General features: G+C 42.3%; 1 protein-coding gene across 3 annotated transcripts in view; it reads right to left on the reverse strand.

Annotated features, from left to right (window-relative positions):
* Window positions 1–4431: 4431 nt before the first annotated feature.
* The window catches only part of cpeb3 (cytoplasmic polyadenylation element binding protein 3), a gene marked incomplete at its 5' end in the record, with an annotated part of 40063 nt that continues 16649 nt past the window's right edge, over window positions 4432–27845 (reverse strand). For all 3 annotated transcript variants that reach the window (XM_083923352.1, XM_083923351.1, XM_083923350.1), the window contains 8 exons: window positions 4432–6626; window positions 8889–9070; window positions 9549–9663; window positions 10072–10190; window positions 19141–19230; window positions 21247–21414; window positions 23149–23172; window positions 26523–26579. In XM_083923352.1, the coding sequence (XP_083779478.1) occupies window positions 6399–6626; window positions 8889–9070; window positions 9549–9663; window positions 10072–10190; window positions 19141–19230; window positions 21247–21414; window positions 23149–23172; window positions 26523–26579 (983 nt within the window). In that variant the 3' untranslated portion in view covers window positions 4432–6398. The remainder of the gene's footprint in view (window positions 6627–8888; window positions 9071–9548; window positions 9664–10071; window positions 10191–19140; window positions 19231–21246; window positions 21415–23148; window positions 23173–26522; window positions 26580–27845) is intronic.

The following is a 27845-nucleotide window of genomic DNA, read 5'->3' on the forward strand; positions in this document are numbered from 1 at the left end:
GAATCCATTATACTCACAGGACAGATGTGGGAAGCGAGTAAGTTGCTGAGGGCCAAAATGCGAGTTAGTACTGGTCAGTTCCTTACTGAGACGTGGTGCGTGACAGGGGACAGAGATGACGGACAGGGAGAGGATGCCATGCCAAAGACCACAAGGTTTCACAGCGTCATACAACTACGTTTAATAAGATTTTGCTTATTAGTACAGAAAAAGGAAAAAATGAAGGTGGGAACTACAAACTCCGAAGCAGTAGTAAGCATTAGCAGCATAGAGCTCCATGTTTTTCAAATCACAGTTCTACTGCAAAAGGTTCAGACCAAGTCAATAATCTCAAAAGCCTCCCCAAGACGGAACCAGCGTTCACGTCAGGAAATAAAAACATAGAAAACAAAAGCACAGGTGCCTTCATTAAAAAAACAAACAAATGTACATTTCAAAAGTAGTGGGATGTTTGTGAAAAAAGCACATTATCAATCTTTTTTTTTTTTAAATCTATTTTGAGATCACAACATGACGAGACCGACAGTGTTTACCTACCCAGAGAACGCCCATGAAGCAAAGTGAATATACAGTACACTACCCCAAGTCTAGTTACATGAAATACATACGTAGATCTATAGAGAGGAATATATTGATTGGTTGCCATCATCCAAATCATGACCTTTTTTTTTCATTTGCACATACAGTTTACGTTATAGTTCAGGTAAAAGGTGGAAGATTAAAGAGAAACTCCAAACAAAAAAAGGCCAGAAGATAAACACTTGGTGGTATGGTGGTGAATAATACAGAGCCCTGGGAGAGAGAGAGAGAGAGAGAGAGAGAGAGAGAGGGGGAGAGAGAGAAAGGGAGGTGTGGGACTAGTAAGAAGACATGGAGGGGGGGGGGGGGGGGGGGGGGGTATGAGCATCAGCTGTATAAACTGGTAGAAAAGGACAGCCAGAAATAACATTCTCACATGAGCACTGAGGTCTCTTTTTTTGTTGTTTTTTTGGATGAAAACAGGATGGGACGTCTAAAACGCTTCAGTTGAAATTAAAGAAGCGGTTCAACATTTTGGGGAAATACACGTTTTTCGCAGTCTTCTTGAAAGTTAGATGAAAAATAGATCTCCACTCTCATGTCTGTGCAGTCGCTAATTATGAAGCTCGAGCTTGGAGACGGTGTGCTTAGCTTAGCATATATATTGGAAAGCCAGCTTATCTTAGTTCAAAGGTTACAAGATATGGCTACCAGCACCTATAAAGCTACTTCATGTACACATTTTATGTTGTTTGTTTTAAATTCATACAAAAACTAAAAGTGTAAAAAAAACACACTGGGTTATATGAAGGACTTGTTCTTGGATAAAACTTTGTGCGTTTTTACACTGATTTTGTTACCTGTGCTAGCTCTTTTCACCATCTCCAGTCTTTATGCTAAGCTAACTAGCCACTAGCTGTATCTTCTCATCAAAACTACAGCCAATGACTAATTATCCTAGCTTAGCATGATGACTGTAGACAGAGGGGAAATAGCTAGCCTGGCTATGCCTGGAAATGTTTACGTTATGGACATGTTATATCTTGTTTGTTTAATATGTACACAAACCAAAAGTGTAAACACTACGAGCTAGTTTTGCCAAAGGTTATGAAGCAGGGTGCGTATGCTAGGCTAAGCTAACAGCCTCCTGGCTGTAGTATTGTACAGACACAACATTGGTGTCAATCAAGTCTTGGCTAGAAGGCAAATTAGAGTATCTCCCAAAGTGTCAAACTACTCTTTTGTAAGGCAGATCAAGATGTTGGATTTTGGAGAGGAAAAAAACTCATAGTACAGATACAAATCGAAAGTTGTGGAATAAAAATAAACATTTTAGACCATCACCTCCTATGAATAATTAAGATTCTACAACATGCTCTTCCCAAACGTTGTATATTAGACAGTGACTCTCTACATTTACATTCATACTTAAATACAATCACACTGGTGCGCTCTGCAGGGAGCGGAGCCACTACAGAGAGGAGGATGTGACACGGCTCTGTCTTTAGGAGGAGCTGTTGGTTATATCACAGGAGGAAACGCTGCCCTCCACTGCATGTTACTGTGGAGTCAGTGCTCATGGTAGCAGTATTGGATTAGCAGAAGCAACATGTAAACTCTCGGTGGCGTCCATCTCCCACAGTTACATCACGACATACTCCATGTACGCTCCATTCTGCCATTTTTATTTTATTGCCCATTCATTTGTTAACATTGCGTATCACTTGAACATCACCGACCACCAATCTGCTGTTTGTGAATCATTTTTTCCTTTCCTCTTTAGATCCTTTTCACACCAATGTAAGCGACATCAGCGAGTTAACACATAAAGCTCAGCGTTTCAACAATCCAGACACTTTAGTAACAATATTACAAAGGTTGTTGTTTTTTTGTCAGCTTCAAAAAATGAAAAAAAGTGAACACAAACGAGAAAAAAATAAACTTTTAAAGAATTAGCATAATAAAATTAATTTATTCCAAGTAAAAATACAAAATAATATTAATGACATTGACCAGATATGAAAGTCTCCCCCAGAAACAACTATTAATGGTTGAGAAATAAGTCCGTAAAGAAGAAATACCAAATAAAAATGAAAATATGTAAATATGTTTCAATTTCTTTTTTTAGCAAAAAACTTTCTAAAAATAATGAAAATTTCTCAGTACAAAGGCTACATTACTACTGGAAGGTACTAGCAGGTAGAGTAGGTAAATACACAGTAGAAAATGATTTTAGTGAATCACAATGCTTGCAATGAAAATAATTCTGCAATAAAGATTTATGCTTCTTTTTTTTTTCTCGTTTTCTTCTTTTCTACAAACAGTACAAACAGTATTGCACATTACAACAAAGAATCAAGGTTCTTAGCCTTAAAAAAATGGGACTAATTCAAGTCTTGCGTGAATAGAAGGCCACCAGTTAATTGATGCACCTTGGGGGCTTTTCCATCAAGTTACAGGTGAAAACACGCGTGTGTGTTTCGTGTTAAAAAGAACATTCTTGTCTCTCTACCTCCAGCTGTTCAGCGACTCTCACGAGTCTCTTTTGATTGTTCTCCCGATGACGTCGGGCTAACGAAATCAGGGTCACGTTGCTTCTTTTTTTTTTTTTACAAAACAAAAGGGAGCACATACTTTTAGGAAACATAAAAAACTTCTCTTAAAAAAATAATGAACAGAAGATCTCTTTCACAACTCTGGTCAGCATAGTAAATGATTGGTTATAAATATACAAAAACGTGGGAAATATGTTCAGTTTTCTCTCAGAGCACCTGATAGTTTTTTTCTTCTCTGATGTTTTGTCGACCAATTTGACCAGTGGGACGCTCACCCTCACGTCTACTGTGATAAAGTAGACTGTACACTCACTAACTACATTGTTATATTAGTTATAAAGCTCTAACTCCTTCAGTTGTTGTCTTTTTCAAAAAAATAAATTCTTAAAACAAAAGCAAAGCATGATAAAAATAAAAAAATCAACCATCTGTTAAATCATTTCTCTTGAAGAATTAAATTAATATATATTTTTTCATCTGAATAAACTTACTTAGAAAATATCAGTTTCTCTCCTAATATATTTCAAAATTGAGGTATTGCAAAAGATCTTGTCAGTCAGAAAAGCACACCTTATCGTCTTTTTTTTTCCCCGTTTGTCTTTTAACAAAAACAACTGCTGACTGTTGAAAACTGTTCCGATACAAAGAGTAGTGCATAACAAATATCTATCATAGAGAAGGACCAAACATAGAAAACCTGTCTGGGTGGGGAAATAAATGTCACAAAAACACCCAGAATTCACTTTCGTAGGGATACTTATTATTACTCATGGTTAGCCTTTTCTCTTTTTTTTTTTTTATCAGTAAAAAAAAGTATCTTCTGCTTAGTTTCAATTACTCTTTCGTGGACAACCAAAACATCGATTTTAAAGCAAAAACAAAAAAAAACAGTTTGCGACTAAAACGAGAAAGGGACTGCGGGGCGCGCGCACGGGACGATTACGACTCACGGACAAAAAAGGGGACGACACATTAACTTGCAATGATGTAGGATCCCGTTTGGATTGTCCACAAAACTGCTAAAACCAGTGTAACTTGCCCCGCCCCACTCCCACTCCCACTCTCACACCCACCCCAGAGCCGCCCCGTCTTCAGCAGCCAATACTTTGATTTCTATGCGCCCCTTCCTCACCCGCCCTTTCTTGTTTGAACTGCGTGCCATAACCTTTTGAATAAAACTAAAAGATATATATGTCCACCACTTTTGTTTTTAGCAGGTCCATTACTTCAAGCTTTGCAGGAAAAAAAAGAACTCTGGATAAAATATGGTAACCCCAGCTTGCACATCTGCATGTTCTAGCAATGTCGTTCCCCCGTTCCCACCCACCTCGCCCACCCCAGTCATGTAGTGAGAGCATGTGCACAGCTCTGTTTATCAACCTCAAGTCTCCAGTAGCTTCAATGTTTCGTTTTTAACCCACCCGCCCCCGATTCTTCTTCCCAACGGCCCTCTTTCCTCACCTAACGGACTGCACCTTCGGCTCTTCCGCAGGAGGCCGTACGGGCCGCGGGTGGCTGTTCGCTCTGCGTGTTTAGGTGGTGTGTTAAAAACATGTGAGCTCTTTGGTTGCATTCTGAGAACGTAAACGTGCGCTTTTGTCAACGGTGGAACAAATCAAAGAAAAAGATCACGGTTCTCAGTTTAAGCTCACATTGTTGTGTCTTCTCTTCAGATCAGACTCTGTTTGTAGGCCTGTTTGTGTGCGTAAGAAAGACAGCCGTCCGTCCTTGTGTGTGTGTGTGTGTGTGTGTGTGTGTGTGTGTGTGTGTGTGTGTGTGTGTCGAGAGGCTTCTGTGTACACTGGTGCAAGTGTGTTTACAAGAGAACATATATACGTGTGCATACACTAGTTATGAAGATTCACAGGACTTCTATGTCGGACATCGACGACAGTTAAAGCGAATCACAGTTCTAGGCATACTCAGACCTAACTACATACGGTATAAAAAAATTGCACAATTATATCAACAATCACTGCAAAAAAGTACTTCACCTATCATAGACAGTTTTAAATGGTAATCCTACATTTGATTTGATTTGTGATTATTAAGGTTGTTTTTTTTTTTCCTCCACTGTCGCCTGGTTGTATTCTCTTGCCCGCATGTGCAGGGACCGTCCGCTTTGGCCGCCCTGTGGCGCGGCCCGTCTGCCCAACCAGCGACGCGAAGCCACCATGATTCCTTTGACCAGTTCTCCCTGTTTCTGTCCAGTTTCGTGCGAGTCGTACGTCTATAGTGTGTTGTGCAAACATGGGCAGAATCCAATAGTAGACATGATACTGAAAAGTCTATTGCATGCAGCAACCTGATTGAAATAAACATGCAGTTAGGGGCGACCCACCCCGACCCCCACAAAGGTAGCCATCGCCATCTAGGGGGCGCCTCCCTCCCCCCTGTGATAGCTCGTCATTCTACAACACCAGGTGCTTCTCTTGATCCGTAATTATTTTACACACTCCCCGAATAAAGTACTTATGGTATCGGTTTATACCATGGATTTAGCAGCAAAGCTATTGAAGCGTTTCGTTTACATAACACTAAAAAATAATGTTATTATAAAAATAAAGACCTAGAAATCCAAAGCAAACTAATCTGATTGCAAATATGAGGTATTAATATTTTCAGAGTCAAAATTGAGAGTGAATATAGCCGTGTTATTTTATACTCTGGGCGATACAGGCCCACACTACTGGATAGCTGTTAAGTCTTGCTACATCTTATGCCACCTATTTAGCATTAATTTCATTTGCCTTTGGTAATTATTTCTTTTAGAAGGGGCAATATAACTACAGCTTTTGAAAGTAAGTGCATGCTCCTCTTACATGAAATTTAAGTTATCTATATATGTATAGATAGGTACAAAACAAAAAATATATACTTTTTAAATATTTCTATGGTCCCACCTCTGTGTCAGTAAGAAGGGGTCCCACAGGACGTACCACACCGCCCAGTCAACAAAAACGGGGAAATGAAAGTAGCCAGGTGTCTAACATACTATCCTGTGTGTGTTAAGTGAGATTTTGTGCCAAAGTGCAAATTCTAAGCTGATAGACTTTCGCATTTCATTTCCCCACAATGCTTCATCAGAGGGGAACCATAGATAATGACTTCAGAGCCACGTGGTATGAAGAAAGTCCCATGTATTGAACGGTATCCTTTTTGCTTTTTCATGAGGTGTTTGTGGGGAGCAGGGTGGAGTAAGTGGGGCTATGGAGGGGGGTTTGCAGCACTGTCCCAGCCTGTAGGGTAGGAGGGGCGCGGGAGGTTTTTTAGGGGTCGGGCATGGATTCTCCGGGGCAGGGCTGACTTGTACCCCCCCTCCCCTCAGCTCCAGCGGAAGGACACGTGTCGAGGGCGGTCGCCCCCCTCCTTTACCAGTGGCTTGTGAAACTCTCGGCCGGCTCGCGAGTGGATGCTGGCCCAGCAGTACTCGCAGTAGTACTGCAGGCAGGTGACGTTGGCACAGAAGAAGGGGGCGAACTTCCCCCCACAGCGTGCCCCCTGGCACTCATCACACATCTGGTCGTCCAAGACGTACGGCTTCACCTCCACCTGGGAAGAAGGAGAATGAGAGTTAAGTCTCATCCACATTTCAAATTTTTTTCAAAGGGGATATATCATGCTAATTTTCAGGTTCATACTTGTATTTTGTGTTTCCACTAGAACATGTTTACATGCTTTACGTTACTTTAACGCTCCATTTTTTTTTTCTCTTTATGAAAAAGGCCAGGTCTAGTCTGATTGGGCAGTGTTTCTGGGTCTTCTGCATTTGCATTCTGTGTCTCTGCACTGTCCCTGCAGCCGAGGAATGACTGTAGCAGCACTTTCTATGTATAGTTTTAGGGCCCGTCCAAAGGAAGGCGCGTTTTCCTGTAAACGCACAAATTTAGCATCGTTTTGGCTGACCATCCACACGCAGCCGGCGTTATCGGAGCCTGAAAACAGTATCTTTTGTAACCGGGTCCCAGAGTGGAAAGATTTGAAAACGCCCCCTGTGACGTTGTCGCCTGGATGGCGAAACTGCATACTTTGTTAAACGATGCCTTCATCGCCCCACCTTGGACCTCTAACCCCTGCGGCATCACATGACAAAAACAGCCCTGCTGCGTGGAGAGAGACACAGACTCATAGACTGAACTGTACTCTGAGTGACATGCATGTGAATGAATAAGGCCGACCATATATTTCTCCCTTTTCAACGGCTCGTTTAAAGACACAGTTTCTGAATAAAGCATTTCTCTGTGGATTGAGTGTTTTGATACTTTCACAGTATTTCTAAAGCACCTCCACTGCTTTATAATAAAAAGACATGGAAATCTCACTTTTTACAATATAATATGGGACCTTTAACTGGCATCTTCTTCTTCATGCCAGACTACACTGTAAAACGACAAAATATATGTAGTATGTGAGTGTAATAATAATATGTAAACGTGCTTAAGTGACAATAACTATGCTGTTCCAGGTCAGCTGGGATCTGCTCCAGCCCCCTGGGACCCCGACAGGGACAAGCGGTTGAAGATGAGATGTTGTTCCAGGTGTGTTAGCTCCTTCAAGCCTTTATTCACAAACGCCACGCAAGGCAATCTCCAATGCAATTTTCCAAAATAAAACCAGGCTAGACTGAAGCAGGTATCCTTTGGCCCACCAGTGAAATGAGTTTGACCACTAAGCCAGAAGACAAGAAATGAGAGCTCAGTCACCATGGAAACGCCTCAGAGCACAAGCAAGCAGGGGTGGTTGCTATCCTTGTTATAGCGTGGCCACAAAATGAAAGGTTATTAAATCCTTGAACAGTAGAAGACCGTCCCCCTTAGCTCAACTCTGTAACAACTACAGTACAATCTCCATCGCTGTGAGCAACAACCTCACACAAGACAAATAAGAAGATGGCCAAGCAGAAACAAGGCTGCCATTCTATTAAATATCAATATCAACTCAATGGACATGAAATGAGCTCCTATATTTTACCATCAAGAGACATTTACAGTTAATGGAACTGTGGATGCTGAAGGCGAGCAAAGAGAATAAATGAGAAAGAAAAGTGGCAAAAACAGCTTCCCTTGTCGCATACCACAACTTTTAAAGGAATAGTTTGGATTTTTTGAAGTGGGGTTATATGAGGTACTTCCATTGTCAGTTTATTAGCTAGAGAGCTGACTATGGATAAGTAACTCATGCAACCTTCCTCCAAAAAACATGAACTATCTACGATGGATATATTAAAAGTTTTTAAATTTTTATTAAAACATTAAAATGAATGTCTTTAAACCCTTTGTTGTGTTTTTTTTTTACTTGTTTTGAGTACTATTTATATTACACAGTTCCAGTCATAATAAAGACATTCTAAACTCCCATCAATGGTGATAGCTGAGGTGGGGTGGACTGCCCCGCCCTACAGAGGCTCGGCTTCCTGGCTGACAACCAGTCTCTCTTGGTCACGATCTGTCCCGCTGCAATTGGCCGGTGTGCCTAAAATAGCCAGGCCACAGCACAGCCTGAGTGGATATACATGTATAGGGACCTACTATAATTAAATCAACCCTATGTGTCTGCAACTTGAAACATCTGTCGGGACTCCGGCAGCCAAAGGCCGTAGTGATTGCACAGCCGGGCCTGGCCTTCCGTTATTGTAGGCTGCGCTAAGTCTGAAAAGCCGGCTGTAATGAAAGCTCTGATACATGGGAAACGGCTCAAGCAGAGTTCAGCTCTGCAGCATGCCATAGGAATGACTGTGAAAACCTCAGCTGTGGTGGAGAAGCTGCTTTCTCTCAGAGGAAGGATGTTGTGAATGAAGAGCATGAACTCCCTCACCCTTTTGTCGATGTCATTGTGCTGCAGCTGAACGAAGCGAGCGCTGATGGCAGCGATGTAGCTCTGCTGATTGGAGAAGGCCACGCGGCCGGCTCCCTTTGGGTATTTGAGCTCTGGGTCAGTGTCGATGCCAGCGTAGCAAACACCTCCATACAGCCGGTCCATGATCATAGCCAGCTCCACTGGAGAGTAGAGGTGAAGAAAAGAGATTATTAGCGCTGAAGCCAGGAGTTTTAGTGAGTTTAAGTCGGTTTTAGCGTTTCTTTACACCTCGCTTAAAAACTACATGAAAGGTTTAACTTTGACTTTTGTGATTGACGCTGTTATTAAGTGATGTAAAAATCTACCCTACTGCACTATTTATCAGAGCAGCAGTCTCAAGCTGCTGGTATAATTAGTCGGGGTCACATTGCAAACCAGCCAGCGATGTTTATCCCAAGAACAGAAAGACTGAGCCTTCCATTACACCATGAATTCTTAACATGACGACCACTTGGCCTGCTTCCTGGAAACCCAAGTAGAGGATTGGTTTCTCACAGGGAGAACTTTCATTATAGCCCCCAGCCTCTGTGCTCTGTGGCAGCCAAAGTTATGAAGACAATTTAAAAGCTTCTGGGGGATCGCAAAAATGGAACATCTCCATTCATATGAGTTATTTACCTGCACGCAAGGGCCGTGGCACCCCCCCTACAAAGATGGTCTTGCGGGGGTCCAGAGGCTGGGAGCCGTCCATGACAAAGTCACTGTCGCTCAGGTTCCAGGGACGGATCTGGACCTACAGAAGAAAGGAGGAAAAAAGGGAAACAATTTGTCCAACACTAATGACATTCTCATTAGCCTCAACTGAACCTTTTGTTTTAATGCTAATAAGCAAATGTTAGCATCCTAACAGGCTCAACTAACACGGTAAACATAATACCTGTTAAGCTTAACAATTCTTGAAAAAAAAATCAATTTGCATAAGTACAGCCTCACAGAGCTGTTAGCGTGGCTGCACACTCTCAGTTTTGTTTTCTTATATATTTTAACTGTATTCCGATTTTTATTGTGCAATTTCTATGATAGGATACCAATAACTGTGTGTGTGTCTTAATAAAGAATTGTAGTTTAGGACTGATGGGGGAATAAGGTGGTCATGTTCAGACATAAATCTGCTTCTGCTTCATGAATGTCCGGCGCATACCGGTTTGTCTTTGATGGTGGGACTGGACACACACAGGTAGAGCTTGCCATCCTCCTCGATGCAGGCGTCGATCAAGGCCTGGACAGAAGTCTCTTCCTGGAAGAGCAGGAAAGCGTACCCTGGAAAGAGCAAAAGGGGATTGAAGAGAAAAAAACAAGATTAACACCTGTGGCATTCTTTCGGGCTACAACAACAATGCATTCAGTTCAACGAGATCATTTATCATCTTTCAGTGAGCTCGATGTCTGAAAAAAATCCAATCAAACTTCAACTGAATTACATAACACAAGATTTGACAATCGTGAGCAGATATTGTGGGTCCTTCTGGGCAATATGGACAAAGGTGATAGAAGGAAGATTTATTTCTTCAAAATGATAAAAAAAAAAAAAAAAAAGGATATCGTATACAGTATATTTTTCCATGTTGTTTGTATCACAGCGGTCGTGCTAAGTTATGGCAGTATTAACGTCATTTGGGTGACTCTTTACATTCTTATCCAAGCAACATTATGTTAATTTTGAACTAAAGTTCTTAACAAAATGAGAAAATACACAATGATTTTCATTCGTATTATTTGTAACTTGAGTACACAAAAATAGGCTCTACCTTGTGGTTATTTCATACAGACTAGTCACAATCCCATGACTAAGCCCCACGCTTTTTTATTTGTAATTATTCAGTAGTCTGAATTTTCAGACTACTTGGTCTCCACACAGGCATACGACCTTGTGGCCTGTTCTTCTGTCCTCATTTGCCTCGCCTGCCTCCATAAGACTCTTTACAGCCGGAACCTTGCTGCCTGCGCTTCTTCAGATTAAATGGCTCAGAGTGCTCCACTTCTAAAGGAACCGTGCAAAATCGAAAAAAAAGTCTGACACACTGCAGCTCTTCCCTGAGAGTGGGCTCAGGTAGAGAGTTTGGTGATTTCTTTGCGCGGCAGAAAGCAATTCAGACAGCCAGTCATTCTGTACTGTTGAATTATTTAACATTGAGAGCAGAGACCTTATTTCAGGTCAGAGGTATTAAGCTGTTTCGCGAGGGACAAAAAAATCCAACTCAATAGGGTGCATCCATCACACAACGCTACAGTGCGGCGCTTTGGCGAGCAGTAGGGATCACATTTATACAGAGAAAGGGCAAAGAAACTTGAACCCAGAGGCACTTTTTGACAGCCGAATAATAAAAACGCTATACCCTGCCAAAAGAGACGAGGGAGAATATATTTGTAACACCGTCAAAAATCAGCAGACATTGGGGCACACAGGCGTCTCTGAATGGGTTATAAATTACTTTTGTATTGCTGTGGTTGTGCTAGCAGAAGCCCAGCACCACCTGTGGCACCCATGAGTCAGGGGAATATGAGCTGCTGTATGAGGGGAGCAAAAGGGATTGGTACATATGCACAAGTGCAGACGATAACACTTACACATGCACACACACACACACACGCACACGCACACGCACACGCACTCGCGCACGCACACACACACGCACGCGCACACGCACGCACGCACGCGCACACACGCACTTATGCAGACAAATGCATGAGTGAAAACTGCAAAGAGGAATGTGCAACTGTCAAGTATTACTTTAAACATTCCTGAGTGGAGCTGCTGCAGATGAGAGGAAAGGAGAAAAAGAGCCTGACTCGGCAGAGCCAGTCAACAGTGGCATGTGCATAGGTCTGAGTGTGTATCGCGAAGGAGGAAGGGTGTGGGTGTGTGCTGTTCTAGGAAGGGTGGGGAAGCAAGAAAAGGCAGTGAGCATCAAAGGTGGAATGAAAAAAAAAACAGGTGTGTAAACAGGTGTATGTGTCCTCAAAACAGCTGCTGCCCTGAAAGTGGCTTTTGTCTGTGTGGCTGTATACTCGTGACGCATATCCTGATGCGTGTGACGTGTCCCCTGTGACAAAGATGTGACGTGTGTCTTTCTGACATTTGCATCAAGATCAGCAGACAATTCTGTAGCTCAACATATGGGATAAGAAATGTTACAATCTTTCTAGTGTAATTAAACCATTTATGTGCACAGATTAGTGGACAAATAAAAAGGTTCCACATCATGCTCATGTTCAGGGCTATACTTGTATTTAGGGTTACTATTAGAACATGTTTACATGCTTTAATGTTAAAAAAAGACCATATTTTTCACATACCGTTTATCTGAATATACCTGTATTCACCCTCTTCCTGAAATGCTCCGTTTTCACGCCTGTCTCTTTAAGAGCCCCTCCTGAAAAGTCTTTCGCATCTTCACTCTGCACAGTGTGAGTACGTACAGTACAGTGCCTCAGAAACGTCACTGCAGCACAGGAATGACTGTAACAGCACTTCAGCAGCACTTTCTACATATATATAGTTTAGTTGTGACATCACAATAGTACAGAAGTCCTGATGCCTCGTATAAAGTCACAGTTTCTGTATAAAAGCTGTGTGCATTTCTCCGTGGATTAAGCGTTTTAGTACTGTATTCAGATACCACCTTGACCTGCTTTATAATAAAAAAGAAGACATGGAAATCTCACTTTTTACAATATGGGACCTTTTAACAACAGCATCCACCGAACACAAAACTGAATTGAATTAGAGCTTAAGCAGTTTATAGGTGAATAGACAGAAACACAACAGCTGCTTGATGGTTTCTGTCATTTTCCAAACAAAAATGCCACACATGAATTTGTTCCAGCCTCTCAAAATGTAACTGTTTGATGCCTATCTTTGTCATATGACAAGTATCTGTCTGAAAAAACAATTGGGAAAGATCTCCCTCTGGGCTTTGGGAAATTATAATGGGCATTTTTCATCAAGAAAACAAAAATCTAGTGCCACACATCCAGTGGTCTGGACGGATTGATTTTATTAAGTGTTAATTCTATCAACACAAAGGAGAAAAAAATAAGTATTTACAGCCTAAAATAAAAAATGATCACGATAATTACCTCACTTAGTAGGCTGCTTAGTACTTCACTCCCAAGGTAAAGGAATGTGCCAAAAACAGAAAAATACTTAAAATAATAATATTATAATAATGGCAACACAATCAGTAAGACAAAAAGGCAGTGGGTGTGGAGAAGCAGGTCTGTGTGTCCTTGAGAGGACTGAAACATTACTAACTGATGGCAACATAGACACCATAAATTTCCATTTGTCCCTTTTGGATCAATATCAGATTCTGCTCAATGCTAACACATTACCATGTACACATGTGAAGGATTGTTTGCATGCTAAAGATAGCTGATTAAATGTTTTTAGCGGTTGTTATTATGATCCTTGTAAAGTCAAGAGCAGGCTAACAACCTGGGTGGGGATATAATGTTCTATTCAATAACAAGCTGTATTATCATGGACAAAAAATAATAATCACAATGCAAAACTAATTGCATTCAGCAGCTTAAAGTGACCGGCTAATCTCTGTCTTTTTGTTATTGGTCAGCACAGAGCCAACTCCCCTCTGGACCAGCCGCAAAAAAATACACGCCATAAAGAGGATTTTGTGCATGGTCATCTTTCTCCACGTGCCCTGTCATCACCCCTGTCTCTATGTTGCTGGGTTACATAAAGAGGGTTTGTCATTGAGAGAAATCATGTGGTTTTGCACTGACATCCCCCTCAGAGAAAAAAAACAACTGCACAGAAAAAAAAACAGCATGAAAAGGCAGAGCTGGCAGCAGCTCATACAGTCTGAAGGAGGGAACAACGTGTTCCATGACCCAGGGCAGGAGAGAGACACAGAGAGAGAGAGAGAGAGAGAGAGAGAGAGAGAGAGAGAGAGAGAGAGAGAGAGAGAGAGAGAGAGAGAGAGAGAGAGAGAGAGAGAGAGAGAGAGAGAGAGAGAGAGAGAGAGAGAGAGAGAGAGAGAGAGAGAGAGAGAGAGAGGAGTTAGACAGATGGAAAGAGGGGGGGGGGGGGGGGTAGTGAAGGTAGGCAGAGAAGGAGAGAAGCAGCATGAATGAGTGGCATGCAAAAAGTTTGAAAACACACCGGGAGCAGGAGAGACAGCCGCATAGCTCCCAATTTAATGGGCCCTGTTAGAAAGTTACCAAACTGATGCAAGAGGCCTGGAAAGTCAGACAGGCAATCTTTTCCATGTGCTACACTCAATCCCACAGTGAAAGCACTGTAAAAGCCCTGTGCTGACTTACAGTATAAGACATCCCTCCAACCTGTCAGTGCAAAATTGAAATTTACAAGTGAGGACGCCTAACTTCCAGGCAAATAACACATTTTACAACCTTCCCATTATCATCTTGCACACTTTAAAGCCTAATTCATGAAAATAGACTGCTTTACAGTTCCCCTGCCCCAAATCTGTGTGACATCTACCAGAAAACAGCTACTTATGAAACATAATAGAGCATAACAATGGCCATCAAAACCTGACTGCAGTAGATTTAAGACTAGAAAAACACAGAAAGACATCAAGTGCTAAGCTGTATTTAAAATGAATCTTCACGTTTCCAGCTTTCAGATGATGTGCACACTTCTATGGTGGACCTACTGTTAACCTGCTATCTGTCCAACCAAAGAGGAGTCTCAGAGGGTTAATATGTCACCTATCTTTCTCAAATTTTGTTCAAATAGGACATGATACGTCTTCCTGGTTAATAGCCTGAACAACAGAGCTACTCAATTCAGGCAGTGCATATTAGATTGAATATGCCTTACATTGTACCAGATCTCCATAGGGCTCTATGTCACTTTAATGCTCGGATATTTATTCTGAATGGAGCTGAGGATCTATCTTTCCCCATCAGCCTTGCGCAGTGCAGAGGCTTACACCACGGGAGGAAAGCGCAGATCTGCAGTGGCTGCAGTGGCTGCAGTGGCTCGTGCCTGAGATTTATAGGGCTTTGCTGCTGAGCTCTCAGCACTGTCCGGGGAGGAAGGGAATACGAACACCCGCAGCATTTTCCAGCTTAAAGAGCACTATTTACAGACAAACGATATGCAGAGTGCCTCCTGGGTTGCGCAGACAAACCAGTGACCTCATGCAAGACAGAGTCTTTCCTGTAATAGAGGCCAGCAGTATTTGACTCATGAAGAAAGAAATGGTTACCTCAACAGCAACCTGAAGACTAATTGTCAATCGTCCGTAAAAACAAAGACATTAAGTCACTAACTGCAATGACAAACTACCACCTAAAAATAGCATTAGGCTAGGCATTACTTTAAATGGGAGACAGGTATTAATAGAATAGTTTGACATTTTGGGATACAGTCATTCGCATCCTTGAGAGTTAGAGTTATATTACTGTAAAAAGTTAGATGAGAAGCTATCATTCTGTGTGTTCAATATGAAGTCTGTTAGCATAGCGCAGAACTAAGACTGGAAGTCTGACTCTGTCCATAGGTATTGAAGTCTGGCGGTTCCTTTAAAGCTCACTAATTAACACATTATAGCTAGCTAGCCGTTTTCCCATCTCCAGACCTCTTAGCTAACTACCTTAGCTAGCAATAAAGAAAATGAGCTAAAGAGTGGATCTATTGGCAGAAACTGAATATAATATTCAGAACTATGTTTTCTTAATGTATTTTATATTGTGTACTGTGTTTTCGCTAGTTTAGAATGAGCCCTTCATATTCATAGAGGGACTGGGTCCTCTTCCACATATTCCACTATGTTTTTACTGTAGCCAAGAGTGAACAAACCAAACACTGGCTCTGGGGAGGGCCTTACATATTTTTCTGTAACCTGAAGGCCACCGTAGATTCTTATATCCGCTTGGAAAGAGAGGGGTGATGGAACCATCTGAATACCCCTTAATTGTGGTTAAGGGCTATTCAGATATTTGAAATCTGCAACCTCACTGCTAAATACCACTAAATCATGCACGCTACTCCTTTACGCGTTCAATGCCAAGCAACTCCCAGAAAATTATCTCAATGATTTTTAAGTTATGAACCCCGATGGTCTCAATGGTCTAAAAATACAGTGCAGAATGAAAGTAATGCCTCAGTACCTGTTGCTAGATAATACTTTACTTATTGCACATACCGCAGTTGTGTAGAAGTCCCACATTGCTATCCTATTCACTCCATTACCACATCAACTGAAAGTTGTGTTGATTTTGCTGAAACCCAATCCATGATGACTAGATAAAACTGCACAGTCACAAAGTGACATTTAAATCCAGGCTTATCTTTTAATCCTCAGACATGTGTCTGCAGATTCATTTTGCATAGGCGAGGACACAGACATGCTTGGTCCTGGTGACCAAATTGACTGAGAAATAAATCAGCAACTCACCATCAGATAAACATGGGACCAAACAAGAGAGCAAACCTCCAAAAAGTTTTCAGTGAAAGCCTAGATGAAGCCAACAGTTCATGTAAAATATCTTATCCTTCTGAGGATAGAGAGGGAGAAATAAATGTGCAGGGGACTGTAACTCACAAAATGTAAACAGACCGACTGCTGACAGCAGAAGAAGAAGGCGGCTTGGCAGGATGGATGGAGGGAGACACAAACATCTGCTCTCCTAAAAACAAACAGGCTCCGAGGCATTGGAGCAATTTTCAATGATAGAGTAGAGGAGGGGTGAAATCAAGCATCGCTAATCATCTAAATTTGAAGTCTCTCGCTGCATATAATCCTAGCGCGAGGGTGAAAAGACACATAGAGGCCTAAGTAATGCAGTAAGATGTAATACTGCGATTGTTGTCACTGAACCACTTCTCTGAGCCTTGCTGGATTCATGTAACATCATCATAAAAAAGCTGATGATGATGCGGCCCAAAGCAAACTGCAGTTGTAACCTTTTGAAGGCTTCAAACAAGTCTGACACACTGTTATTGCAGCATGACGTGAGCATTAGCATTTGTAGCAGTTTATAGCTCCCAGCGTTCATGTTCCAGCGTGCTGACGTTACCTCCTCCTCCTCCCTCTATCCCCCAATCAAATACAGCTACCTAACATTTCAAGCTTATTGGCAACAACAGTGTTAACCAGCAGTTGCCTATTTACACATCCATTAGACCCAGAACAGGGTTTGACATTAACCATGGACTTATGGAGCGTGGCCACAAACAGTAACTCTGTGGCCACAAAATATCCCCTGTAGGTGGCCCCCTGTGGCCGCCAAGTTTCATCAGGTGTCTCTTTAGAATGAGACTGTCTAAATAAATAAATAAGTCCCCATACTGCAAGCCTTCAACAACGTAACCCCTGGATTCCGTCGGGCACAGCTGGGACAAGGCCGCTGAAGTCATTGAAGCTTCTTAGACATCCCGATTCATTTGCGCCTTTTAGTTCAACATTCTAAGAAAACAATAAGGCAGAGAGCAGAGGCTTGGGGGGCTAGAATATGAAACATCTAAGGACGTAATGTGCTGTGGTTTTCTACTGGTTTTCTACGAGAGAGTATTTTTTTTACATAAGTTTATATTCGGGCCACCAAAAATGTACTTGTGCCATCAAATTTGGGGGTGCTTAAAATATCATGTTTCCTTATCAGTTGGTTTTCAAGACAATAAATTATAATATAATAAAAAAATATATGATACGTACATTTTATTTATAAAGCCCAGTCTAAAAAAATTATAAATTCTTCTCCACAAACCCTTGAGTGATAAATCTTGCTCCACTATAGTCAAGCCAGTTTCTAACTTTGTCTGTCGCTTGTTGCTGGGCAGGTAGTGTGCAGTAGGTTCATCAGAGCTTGTTAGCTGAAAACAGAGGCTGGTGAGAGTGAATCCAACTAGTAAAGTTGTGGGCTATTACAAAAAAAAAACTTAGAACAAAGGAATGTAATAAAATATATCTTGGATAAGAAAAGACTAGATAAAGAGAAAACACCACCCCCACACATATAATCTTTAAATAAGACACAGAAAAGTGGCAGATAGACACAAGAGCATTGAGTAAAGTTAGTTAATCCCTGTTCCTGCCAGTTCTCTGCAAGCAGCAAAATGACTCCTAGCCTGCCCCCTTAAGTTGAACTGAGCCACAATATGAGTCATTTATAAACCGAAACACTTTCATAACTGTACAGACACACATCGCCGGCAGCTTAATGTGAAGCAGGACGGAAAGTGACAACTATCTTCCATTCGGTTGAGCTTGGAAGGACGTTTAATACGAGGAGAGGCCGATGACCTCTTGATGCGAATCCCACATCTGTAAATCAGCCGTCACACAGTCCACGCAATGGTAGTACGCACTACCACACACACACACACACACACACACATGCAGATGTGCACTAGCTCTCAAGCCTGAAGTTAATAGTGCTAAGAACTCTGTCACCAGGCATCTGCCCAAGCTCCCTTGGCAGTTAATATGGAGAGTGGGATACAAACAGGATATTTTAGCAGTTTCCCTTACAGTTTTGGAGTTGGGCGTTTTAAATTACAGTGTGAAATGAATTCTACGCAGATCACTAGTCCCACATGTCTCCTCCCCTTACATAGCGGCATCCTCCAGCTGCCGTAAGCTCATTCATTCCCCTAAAAGGATGCTGCATTTTTCCTCCTGGCTTTGGATATTAGTAGAGTCAAGCCTATTCAAAATAATCCTACCAAGCTAAAAAAAGAGATGTTGAAAAATGAGAGTGGGGGAGAAACTGGCAGAGATTTTAGCAGGTCCTCCAGATGCAGCATATTACCATCTGCCTACGGAATGTCAGTTATTTCCAGAGCATCTTTAATAGCTTTCCTAATATGACATGCAGCAGCTCCTGGGTCTCCTAGAAGCAGTGATGTAGAGGTTTGGAAGAGGGTGGTGCTACTCTGACCAACTGCCTGAAAATGACACCTGAGAGGCTGCTCAGAACGGAGAAAAACTTTCACACTCCTCAGGTGCTCATTCAAGCAAACAGTTCTTGGGTCAAAACTCTCAGTGGCTAGGTACAGAGTCATTATATGCTGTGTGTGTCTTTCTGTGAGATGACTACAGGGGGTAGCTCAGATAAACAGAAACCACCATGCTTGCCCAGCATGAGCCATGAGTTCTGGGGAACATGATTCTTGAGAAAACTCTATAATGGCGACGTACCCGAGGTGATATTTATTGGTGTAGACTTTGATGTCTGATGGAAAAATACAGATTGTGCTCTGAGAAATTGTGGTTACCTTTTGGTGGGAAGTACGATTTGCTCTCAGCTTTGTGGGGCCAGTCTACCACCAGGTGCCCATAGCGACGGAAACTGTTGGTGATTTCATCTGTCAAAATGATGAAAATAGAAGAGAAAAGAGAGTTGAAGGTTATTTTAATTGCATGATAATATATCTATTATAGTTGTTCATGTCACAAGCACATAAAGGCCTTGATGCAGAGCCACACTCAGTGCTGAGGAAGGCACAGTTTCTATTTTTTGCTGTGCTCTTGCTGCAGTAGTAGCCACTGCATTAAACAGGAACACATGCCAGGCACATCCAGTTTGCACTGGCCTGACTCGTGCTGTGGAAACTCATTAATATTTCAGCCTGCTAAGGGCAACTATTGCGCATCATGTGCTTGTTCAACAGTGTAAACACATGTGAAAGTAAACATTTCACATTAACAATAAACTGCTGATTATGGAAACAATTACAGGTCCATGATGTAACTGGTCCATGATTTAGCACCCCAGTATTGCAAGAGTTTTAAAAATCTTCACATTTTGAGGGTAAACTAGAATTACCAGCTTGCGGTTGTATGCCTCTACCAACCAGTCAAGCTGCAGTTTACATCTATGTCAGTCCAGACTTATAGATGCATAATACAAGTAGTGAAGACTTTGAAGAAATTAAAGGTATTAAGTGTATTTTTAGCAGGGTGTGGATCTACACAATCACCACACTTTCAAGATTGTGTCACCAATTGAGAATCCGACCGAATTCCTCTCCTTCTGTTCCTGCGTTATGGTGTTGAATAATTGACCTAAACATTATGATGTCACAGTTGACCTTTGACCTTGTCATCACTCAATCATTTTATCCTATTAGACATGTGTGTAAAATGTTGTTATAATTAGCGTACGAATAATTGCGACCTTGACCTTTGACCTCCAAAATCTAAAATGATAATCCATTGCTGTGTCCCAAATGGCACACTGCAGTGAGTGTCCTGTCATGCACCGTGTGCCCTATGTACTGACACGATCAGTTCACTCAATTCCCCCAGTGAGTGCAAATGCAGTACACTGCATTTGACCGACTTCCAGAGTGAACGCACTTCCACCCTCAAAAAAAACAGTTTGAGGGTGGAAATGAGCGATTTGGGACACAGCACGAGTCCAAGTGGATGTTTTTGCCACATTTGAATAAAAAATCCCTTGCAGAGAGAGCCAATGGATATATGTACAGACAGACTCAAAACATAATGCTTCTGGCCACTGCTGTGTGGACGCTTCTTCGCTTCCTCCCACTGTACAAAAATGAAGCCAAAATATCACAGACAAAGGCACCGCCATCTTGTGCTGAAGACATCACTTGGAGCCAGAGTCTGCACAGTAGTGATCCAATCACAGCTGTCAATCATGACGTTGCTCCCCCTTTTTATATAATCAAATAACAAGATAAAAACCAAACTAAACCGAAAAATTAATACAAGATTGTGGTGTTTCGGCTTCACTTGTGGGGAGCCGTCATGGTTGTGGCTGGATGGTAAAGCAAGTTTTACAAAAGTCTCACTCGATGGTTGAGGATATGCAATCGTGCAGTCAGTCTTGCTAGCATTTTTGCAGATCTAGGGTTACCATCTATAAATGACCAGCTGTCATGTCGTCCATCTTTATATAGTATCTGAGCAGATCTACCACTGCTTAATTGTAGATAAAATTAAAATCGTCAACAGCGACTTTCTTACCTTTCCGTAAGAAAATTAATAAGCTTTATTTCCTTAAATGTTCACCTATTCCTTAACCTTTGATAACCTGTCAAAAGTCACTGGTGTAAAAGCTTCAAATTGAACAGAAACAGCAGACTTTTTAACAGATGTTTACAGGGGCTTAGCGGAGTGTTAAATTAATATCCTTAACGGGGGTGTCAAGGTGCCTTTAAGCCAGGCTCAAATACTTTAGTGTAACTGTTAGTGGCAAACAGCCAAAGATTAACAGCACTTGGAGGCTTCCAGCTGTGAATGTACTATACATTATGCAGTATAAAGAAGAGCCTGAAGTGAAGTGAAAATCTTTCTCTACGTGAGTAAACATACTAAAGAAGAAGAGAGTAAATTAAAAAGGATCCTTTGTTTACCTTCATCTATGTCAGGGGGGAGGCCTCCGACAAAGACCTTCCTGGAGTAGCGCTCCATCCTCTCGCCGTTCTGACAGCGGGTAGGCGAGTTAAGGCCTGGCGTCAAGGAGGGGTCACCGTGACCGTCGTCGAGGAAACCATCTTCAAATGGAAAAAGACAGGAACGACCTGGTTGGAGAGGAAAAGAAAAGGACACCAGAAAGACAGAAAGGGGTAATGGGGGTAGACAGAGAGTGTAAAGTAAAAAGGGAGGGAGGGTGGGAGACATGAATTAATCCCATCTGGAAACAATTACTGTCGCAGAATCAGTGTGGATATGATTGAGATCACCCTCATAATTCTGACTAAACTGTCTGACAACAAAGTAAGGTGTTTTCTTCAACGCATCCACATATTTCTGACTGTTATCTGACGAGGATGTTATATTATATTGTCTTTCCCCACAGGTAAAATGACTGATAAAAAAGGAACCTATAAAATACACCCAGGGCCAAAAGAATGTAACCTATAATGATTCCTAGGTTACAAAGTGCTGAAAGAGTGTAAGGTATACTTTTGGCCTATTGTGTGCGTAAAATCCTAATCATGATATTGTAATGTCGTCTCGGGAACTCTCTGGTGACTACCGCTCTTTATCGACAACATGCTGAACTGCTGCACATAATCGGTAATGAGCATGGTTATGGTATTCTCTCATTGTTGGACACAAATGATGTTTCCCACTGCGAGGCTTCCACTGGTGTAGTGAAGTTTTAAGCCTCTTACACACATGCACTACAAACATGAAATGATCTAAACATTACCCGAAGGAGCTGTATGTGAGAACGCAAAGGTTCAAATCAGTTGGATCGGACATTAGATAGACTTTCCCTGCAAGCTCCCTTGTACAAAACCTGTGTAATGTCCGATTGAGCCCATGTGTGAATAGAGCGGCTCATTGCCTGGAGAATTCACAGCGAGCGAGTGGGCCTCTTGATGATGTTTCTATCATGTGGCTGGCGCAAAACCGGACAAACTAACGAGGGTGAAGAAGAAGGGTAATTTACACGAAGACGGCAACTGGAGAGACTTCTGTCTGTAAGGGCTGCATGTGTGAAAGGGAAACTTAAAGACAATGTGCGGACCTGATTCACTGGACATTGTCTGGAGTTCGTATGAGAAAAAAAGCTTTAGCCATATTTTAACAAGTGGTGTTGGTTTGACTGTTTGATTACATTTTTACATACTAAGGGAATACTGCACTTTCTATCTGCTGTCTCCTATTAAAACGGAAACATATAGCGCAGTGACCTTACAAATGTCACACTGCAGCTTTCGTCATTGCTGAAGAAAGACAGAATTAGTAAAAAAAAAACCCACATCAAATCAGAGATGAGCCATGTTTGAAGCACCTATCTTTGCCATTCAGATGATGAATCACTTCTGAGTCAGCATACTTCATGAAACCCTCCAGATTCATTTTGGAAGCACTTCAACTAAACATGCTGTAATATCTGAAAAGGTTTAGTGTTTGATTTGGTGGACTGCAGAATTGAGGCGAGTCCATCCATCTGTTGTACCAAATACTGCAAACAGATCTTATGTGACATCCCTAATTTGCACTAATTGATCATAAGCATTACAGAAAGAACACCGACTCAGAATTGAGAGAAAAGAAAAATGGCAGACGGATTTTTTTTTCCCTCTCACCATCAAGCAAAACAAGATTCATATAGACAGATTTGGGTGACCCTTGCCCCATGTCGATTAAATGCACAACATCTAAATATTTGTGTCAAAATTAATATGATCACAGCACAGATGAAAAGCAGATAGTGACACCACATTGAGACCCCCCTCAGCATCGGAGAGAGACACAGCCGGCATGGCAAGCAGAACCCCAGAGAAAATGCCACACGTTACCTCTTCTGCGGCCATAGCTCCGGGCTGCTTGTCAGCACAGTGGGGAAATAGAGACACAAGGAGAGACAGAGGGTTGGGGCAGGAACAAGGGTAGGAAAGAGATACAGAGACATGGGTTTCGTGGAAATAAACCAAAACCAGGAACATCTCTAAGGCAACAGAGGAACCACAGATGGTCACACCTAAGCCTCAGGTGATTATCACAGCCTGGCAACAGCCCAGACTAAACCTGCTGCACCTGCCTTGGCAACAACCACATGCAGATGTTGGGGGAGTGTGGCACGATAGGTGAGGTTTAGCCACGGAAATGGCCGAGATATTTAGCAGCATAATGCGGCGCCCTGTAGCCAGGAATCGTAATCTCAGTTTAATGAACCCACAATAGCTTGCGTTCGTGATAATCTTCTGTGAATATTCTCAAATGAGGCCATAAAGCAGAGTGCATGCAGGACTGAAGGTAGAGCAGGTTAGTCATTATCATGGCCTTGGTGAAATATTAAAAGTTGCTCTCAGGTCAGGTATGGCAGGCCAGGTGCGAGTGGAAACTTCCCACAGGAGGAGAGAGGGTACAGAGGTGGCTGGCAGCCTCTGGGCTCTTAGAAGTGAGTATAACATGCAGTGGGGGGGGGGGGGGGGGGGGGGGCAGTGGAGTGCGAGCTATGATGTCAGGGCTGGATAGATCTAAATCTAAGAAAGGGCGAAGGTACAGCGCTGTGATCACATATCTAATCAACAGCTGGTCACATGTGCCAGTTCTCAAAATGGCCGGTCTTATCTATTTAGTGCTCGTGTCACTGCAATGCCTCAAATAACAATTGTGAATTTTACCGGTGTAATCGGTGTGCCTTTCTCAAATCTGCGTAGTTTTGGAAATAATGTAGCTCATTTGGACAAATACATTCTGCTTTTTCCAGAGCTTTCAATAACAATTCATGGTTTCCTCTAGCCTGGCATCACCACTTCTCTCAAATGTGTATTAGTCTGGGCCCTCTCAGTTAATTTTCCATAGTTATCAACGGTGCAGAGCCAAATGCTTCTAGACACAATTGGATAGATCTATGACCAATCAGAACCATGAACGTGAACTACAACCAAGCACAGCAACATAATGGTGTTGCCTGCTCAGTCGAAAACAATGGCAACCTTTTTTTTAATTCCTCGATGCTTAGGCCCAACGAGGAATCAACTTAGGCTGGGGTGGCTGCCAGGCTTGCAATAGTCTGGCAGAAACCCTGGCTTTTATGTGCAAAAAAACACCACATCTTGTTTCAAGATTGTGATTGAGCCTTTCCCTCATCTCTGAAATCTTCCCACAAACAAGCTCAATTTGGATCCTCTGTGCCATGAATGCAAGCCACACAGGAAAGACAAATGCGGCTTAAGATGGCAGGGGGGGAAACAGTACTAAACAGATCCTCCTGGTCCTCAAAAAGCATCAGTCACAAAGCAGTATCGTCGCCTCAAAAACCAATATGGGCCTATTGCATTGTGAGAGCCCCATTGTGTGACTTGCCTCTCTGACTTCTCTCAGAGGATATATTGTCTCTGAGCCTCTTCTCTCGTGCTCTGTTTTCATTAAAAAAGATCTAGCTCTCCAATCCAGAAAAAACCCTGGACCCTCTGCAGCTTTGCCGTCTCACCGTCTGGCCTTGGCAGAAACAAAGTCACTTAGCAACCAGGGCAAAATTAAGTAAACGTTATGTGGGAAACCGTCAGATGCCTCCGTGAGAGAGAATACAACTCATGAGGGAGCAGAGGAAAGGGAAAAGCGAGGGTTAAGAATAAGCACCAACTTCAAACTGTGTGGTGCCCGGGAGAAAGAAAATTGTTTGAAAGTGAAGCTGGTGATTCCTCTGGGCATAAATCTGAGGTCTCCTGCTCTGCTATGCTTGAAAACCTCAGATACGTCTACTGAGCTGTCAAGTGATCACCACTAATAAATCTGAATAGAGGACCTACGCTTACTCCTCTCGATCCTTTCTTCTTCACTTAAAGTGCTAACACCATCCGGAGAAAGTAGGGCCTTTGCAGGTTCTCACAGCGTGAAGCTTCAAAGCTAATGGAACGAAATGAAGGAGAAACACTAGAGTAAAACACTTTAAAGTTGAAACCAAGGCTTCCCTGTCTACAAACATCACAGGCTACAGCGGAAATAGCCAGTTCTGACAGACTGGGAAGATTTGTGCTTGCCTGAGTGAAATCCCATGACACAACAGTTTAACGTCAATCTGGGAGCAGCTCTCCGAGGATACGAGTGAGGGAAAAAAATAAAACAAGGAAGGAGCGAAGACATTTTTTTTAATGTTCCATATGCTCTGCCTTTACCCATGTTTATACCTGAGGAAACTGAGCTCTGCTGTTTTCTTTGAGAGGGGCTGGGTAGCGGAACTTGATACCGTAAATGTGTCAACCAAAATACCAATTAGCATAGAAGCTTCTCCAGTCAAATGATACCTGCATTTGATCCGTTTTGTACCCTAACCTAAAAAAACCCCACAATTGTATGGTTTTGCCCGCAACCAATCAGCGCAACCAATCAGCGCAACCAATCAGCGCAAGTGTTCTTCCGCAATGTGTGATTGTATTTGACGGAGTTAGTAGTTCAGCCTGTTGAGATGCCACCAAAATGTTTGGCTTTACTGCACCTCTGTAAATAAATAAAATTGAATTGAAGCGTCCGACATAAAGGAAATGAATAAAATGTGTAAGTATTATATCTAATTAAGGGTACTGTTATTGGTACTTGCAACGTGATTTTATAAACAATTCCCAGCCCTACCAGTCAGTCCAGATATCCTTGATAGAAGAAATACGATTGTCCCTAAAATAACTAGAGGACATGGCCAAAAAATGGGTGTGTAAGACGCTAAGAAATCATGTCCCTGTTCACCTCCAAAGACAAATAAAGAGCAGACGGAAGGACAGGGCCTGGCCTGGAAAACTTTGTGGCATTCATGTAGCAGCATATGAATAAAGACCTGATTTCTCTCTCTGGCTCATCTCCTGTCACTGGTGATCATCTGCCGGCTGGTGGGATACTAGGAGGAATCTAGTCTTACATGCTGGGGTATTTTTGGAAGTGCTATTCACAGGTCAACTGGGCTTCGCCTCAGTGCTAAGAGGTCTGTCCTAGGTTTACAGTGTCAGGGAATCCAGACCTTAGCAAAGGGTAGGCAGGTGTGCCCAGAGCACACTGACATAGGCCACTGTGGTTAGGGGGTGTTTAATTTTTCATGGGAACACGCCACAAAAACACTACCCATTCTTGGTTCCTTCAAAAGATAAAAAGCAGCTGCAACACTTTTATGAGTAAAACTGAGACAAATTCCACATGGAGAAGAAGATGATGGGCACGACAATGAAATGTGACTTACTATTTAATGGCATAATGTGCTCTGCTCCAGGATGATGAAAGTTGAGGCCCATGCGTCCTGTCGAAGAAAAAAAAGAAAGGATTTTTCAAAAGAGGGGAAACATGGAAATCACTTATAAAAGTCACCCTGTTGTCAGACATTATATTTCATCTTCCATTCTACTGTCAGCAATGTGAAAATGCCAGACATGATGAAATGTTTCACATGAAATGAATAAACAACTGATGCAACCACAAAGGACATCTACAGACAACAAAACGAGGTGGAAACACGCATTCCTTTGTTGTCACATATCTCTAATACATACACACAAACACACACAAAGGCAGCTATAAGGCTAGGAACTCAACAGAGCGTGCATTCTGCTATGGTGACAATGTGTGCATGTTACAAGGGCCCATCTGTCAGTGTTTTTGTGGGGGAGAGGGGTGGTGTGGGACATCTAAATGGAAGACTTCCTGGTTATCTCTGTCTCCATCATCCTATTCACAGGCGACAACAAGAAAGATACACTAAAGCTGAGGCAGAAATAGCCTACCTGGTTTAGGACAAAACATTACAGTCTTACTGTCAATATCATTTGCAGCCGCAGAGGAACAACCTTTTTTCCTAACCACTCAAAATTAGGGCCCTAATACACCTACACCACCTTTTACTCAACATAGCTAGTGAGCGGCCTACCTAGAGTCATTTAGGGAAGACAGAAGGTAAAGCATTGTTTCACTGGGATACACATCCCTATTTGGCAATAACCCTTTAGAATGAATAAAACAGCTTTTTTTGAGCCTACAAATGTAGCGGCAGTTAAGATCGAGAGGGATGACTGCAACAAATATCTTGCTTTACTTCTAGTGCATGTTTCTCCATATGCGTATGCATACATGGACTTTGACAGACTAACCGGCTAGATGTAGCGAGCTGCTATGGCGCAAACATGATGACATGTCAAAAGTTTCTAAATTTGGCCGCGGAAAACAGATAATGGGGACAGCAAAACAGGGCCTCTTCCTGGCTCGCAAACAAGAGTGGAACTAGCAGTTAGACCTGGTTGAAAACCAGAGAGGCAGGGTAGGGGGAGGACAAGGGGGCGGCCACCCTGCAGTGCCACAGATGTGGATTTCCACACTCCTCTCAGCCAGTCAGAATTCAGGCAACAGAGGGACTCGAGGGCAATTGGAGCGCGACAAGCCCATACATTCATGCACACATTTGTTACACATGCGACATGGCCTATTGTCACATAGTCTTTCCAACTCATCATGAGGAAATAAACATTTTGTCGCCAAAGACCTTATGCACCCACAATGAGTAGCATCCAGCATT

The sequence above is a fragment of the Echiichthys vipera genome (assembly GCF_963691815.1).
Source record: "Echiichthys vipera genome assembly, chromosome: 11".
Classification (NCBI taxonomy): domain Eukaryota; kingdom Metazoa; phylum Chordata; class Actinopteri; order Perciformes; family Trachinidae; genus Echiichthys; species Echiichthys vipera.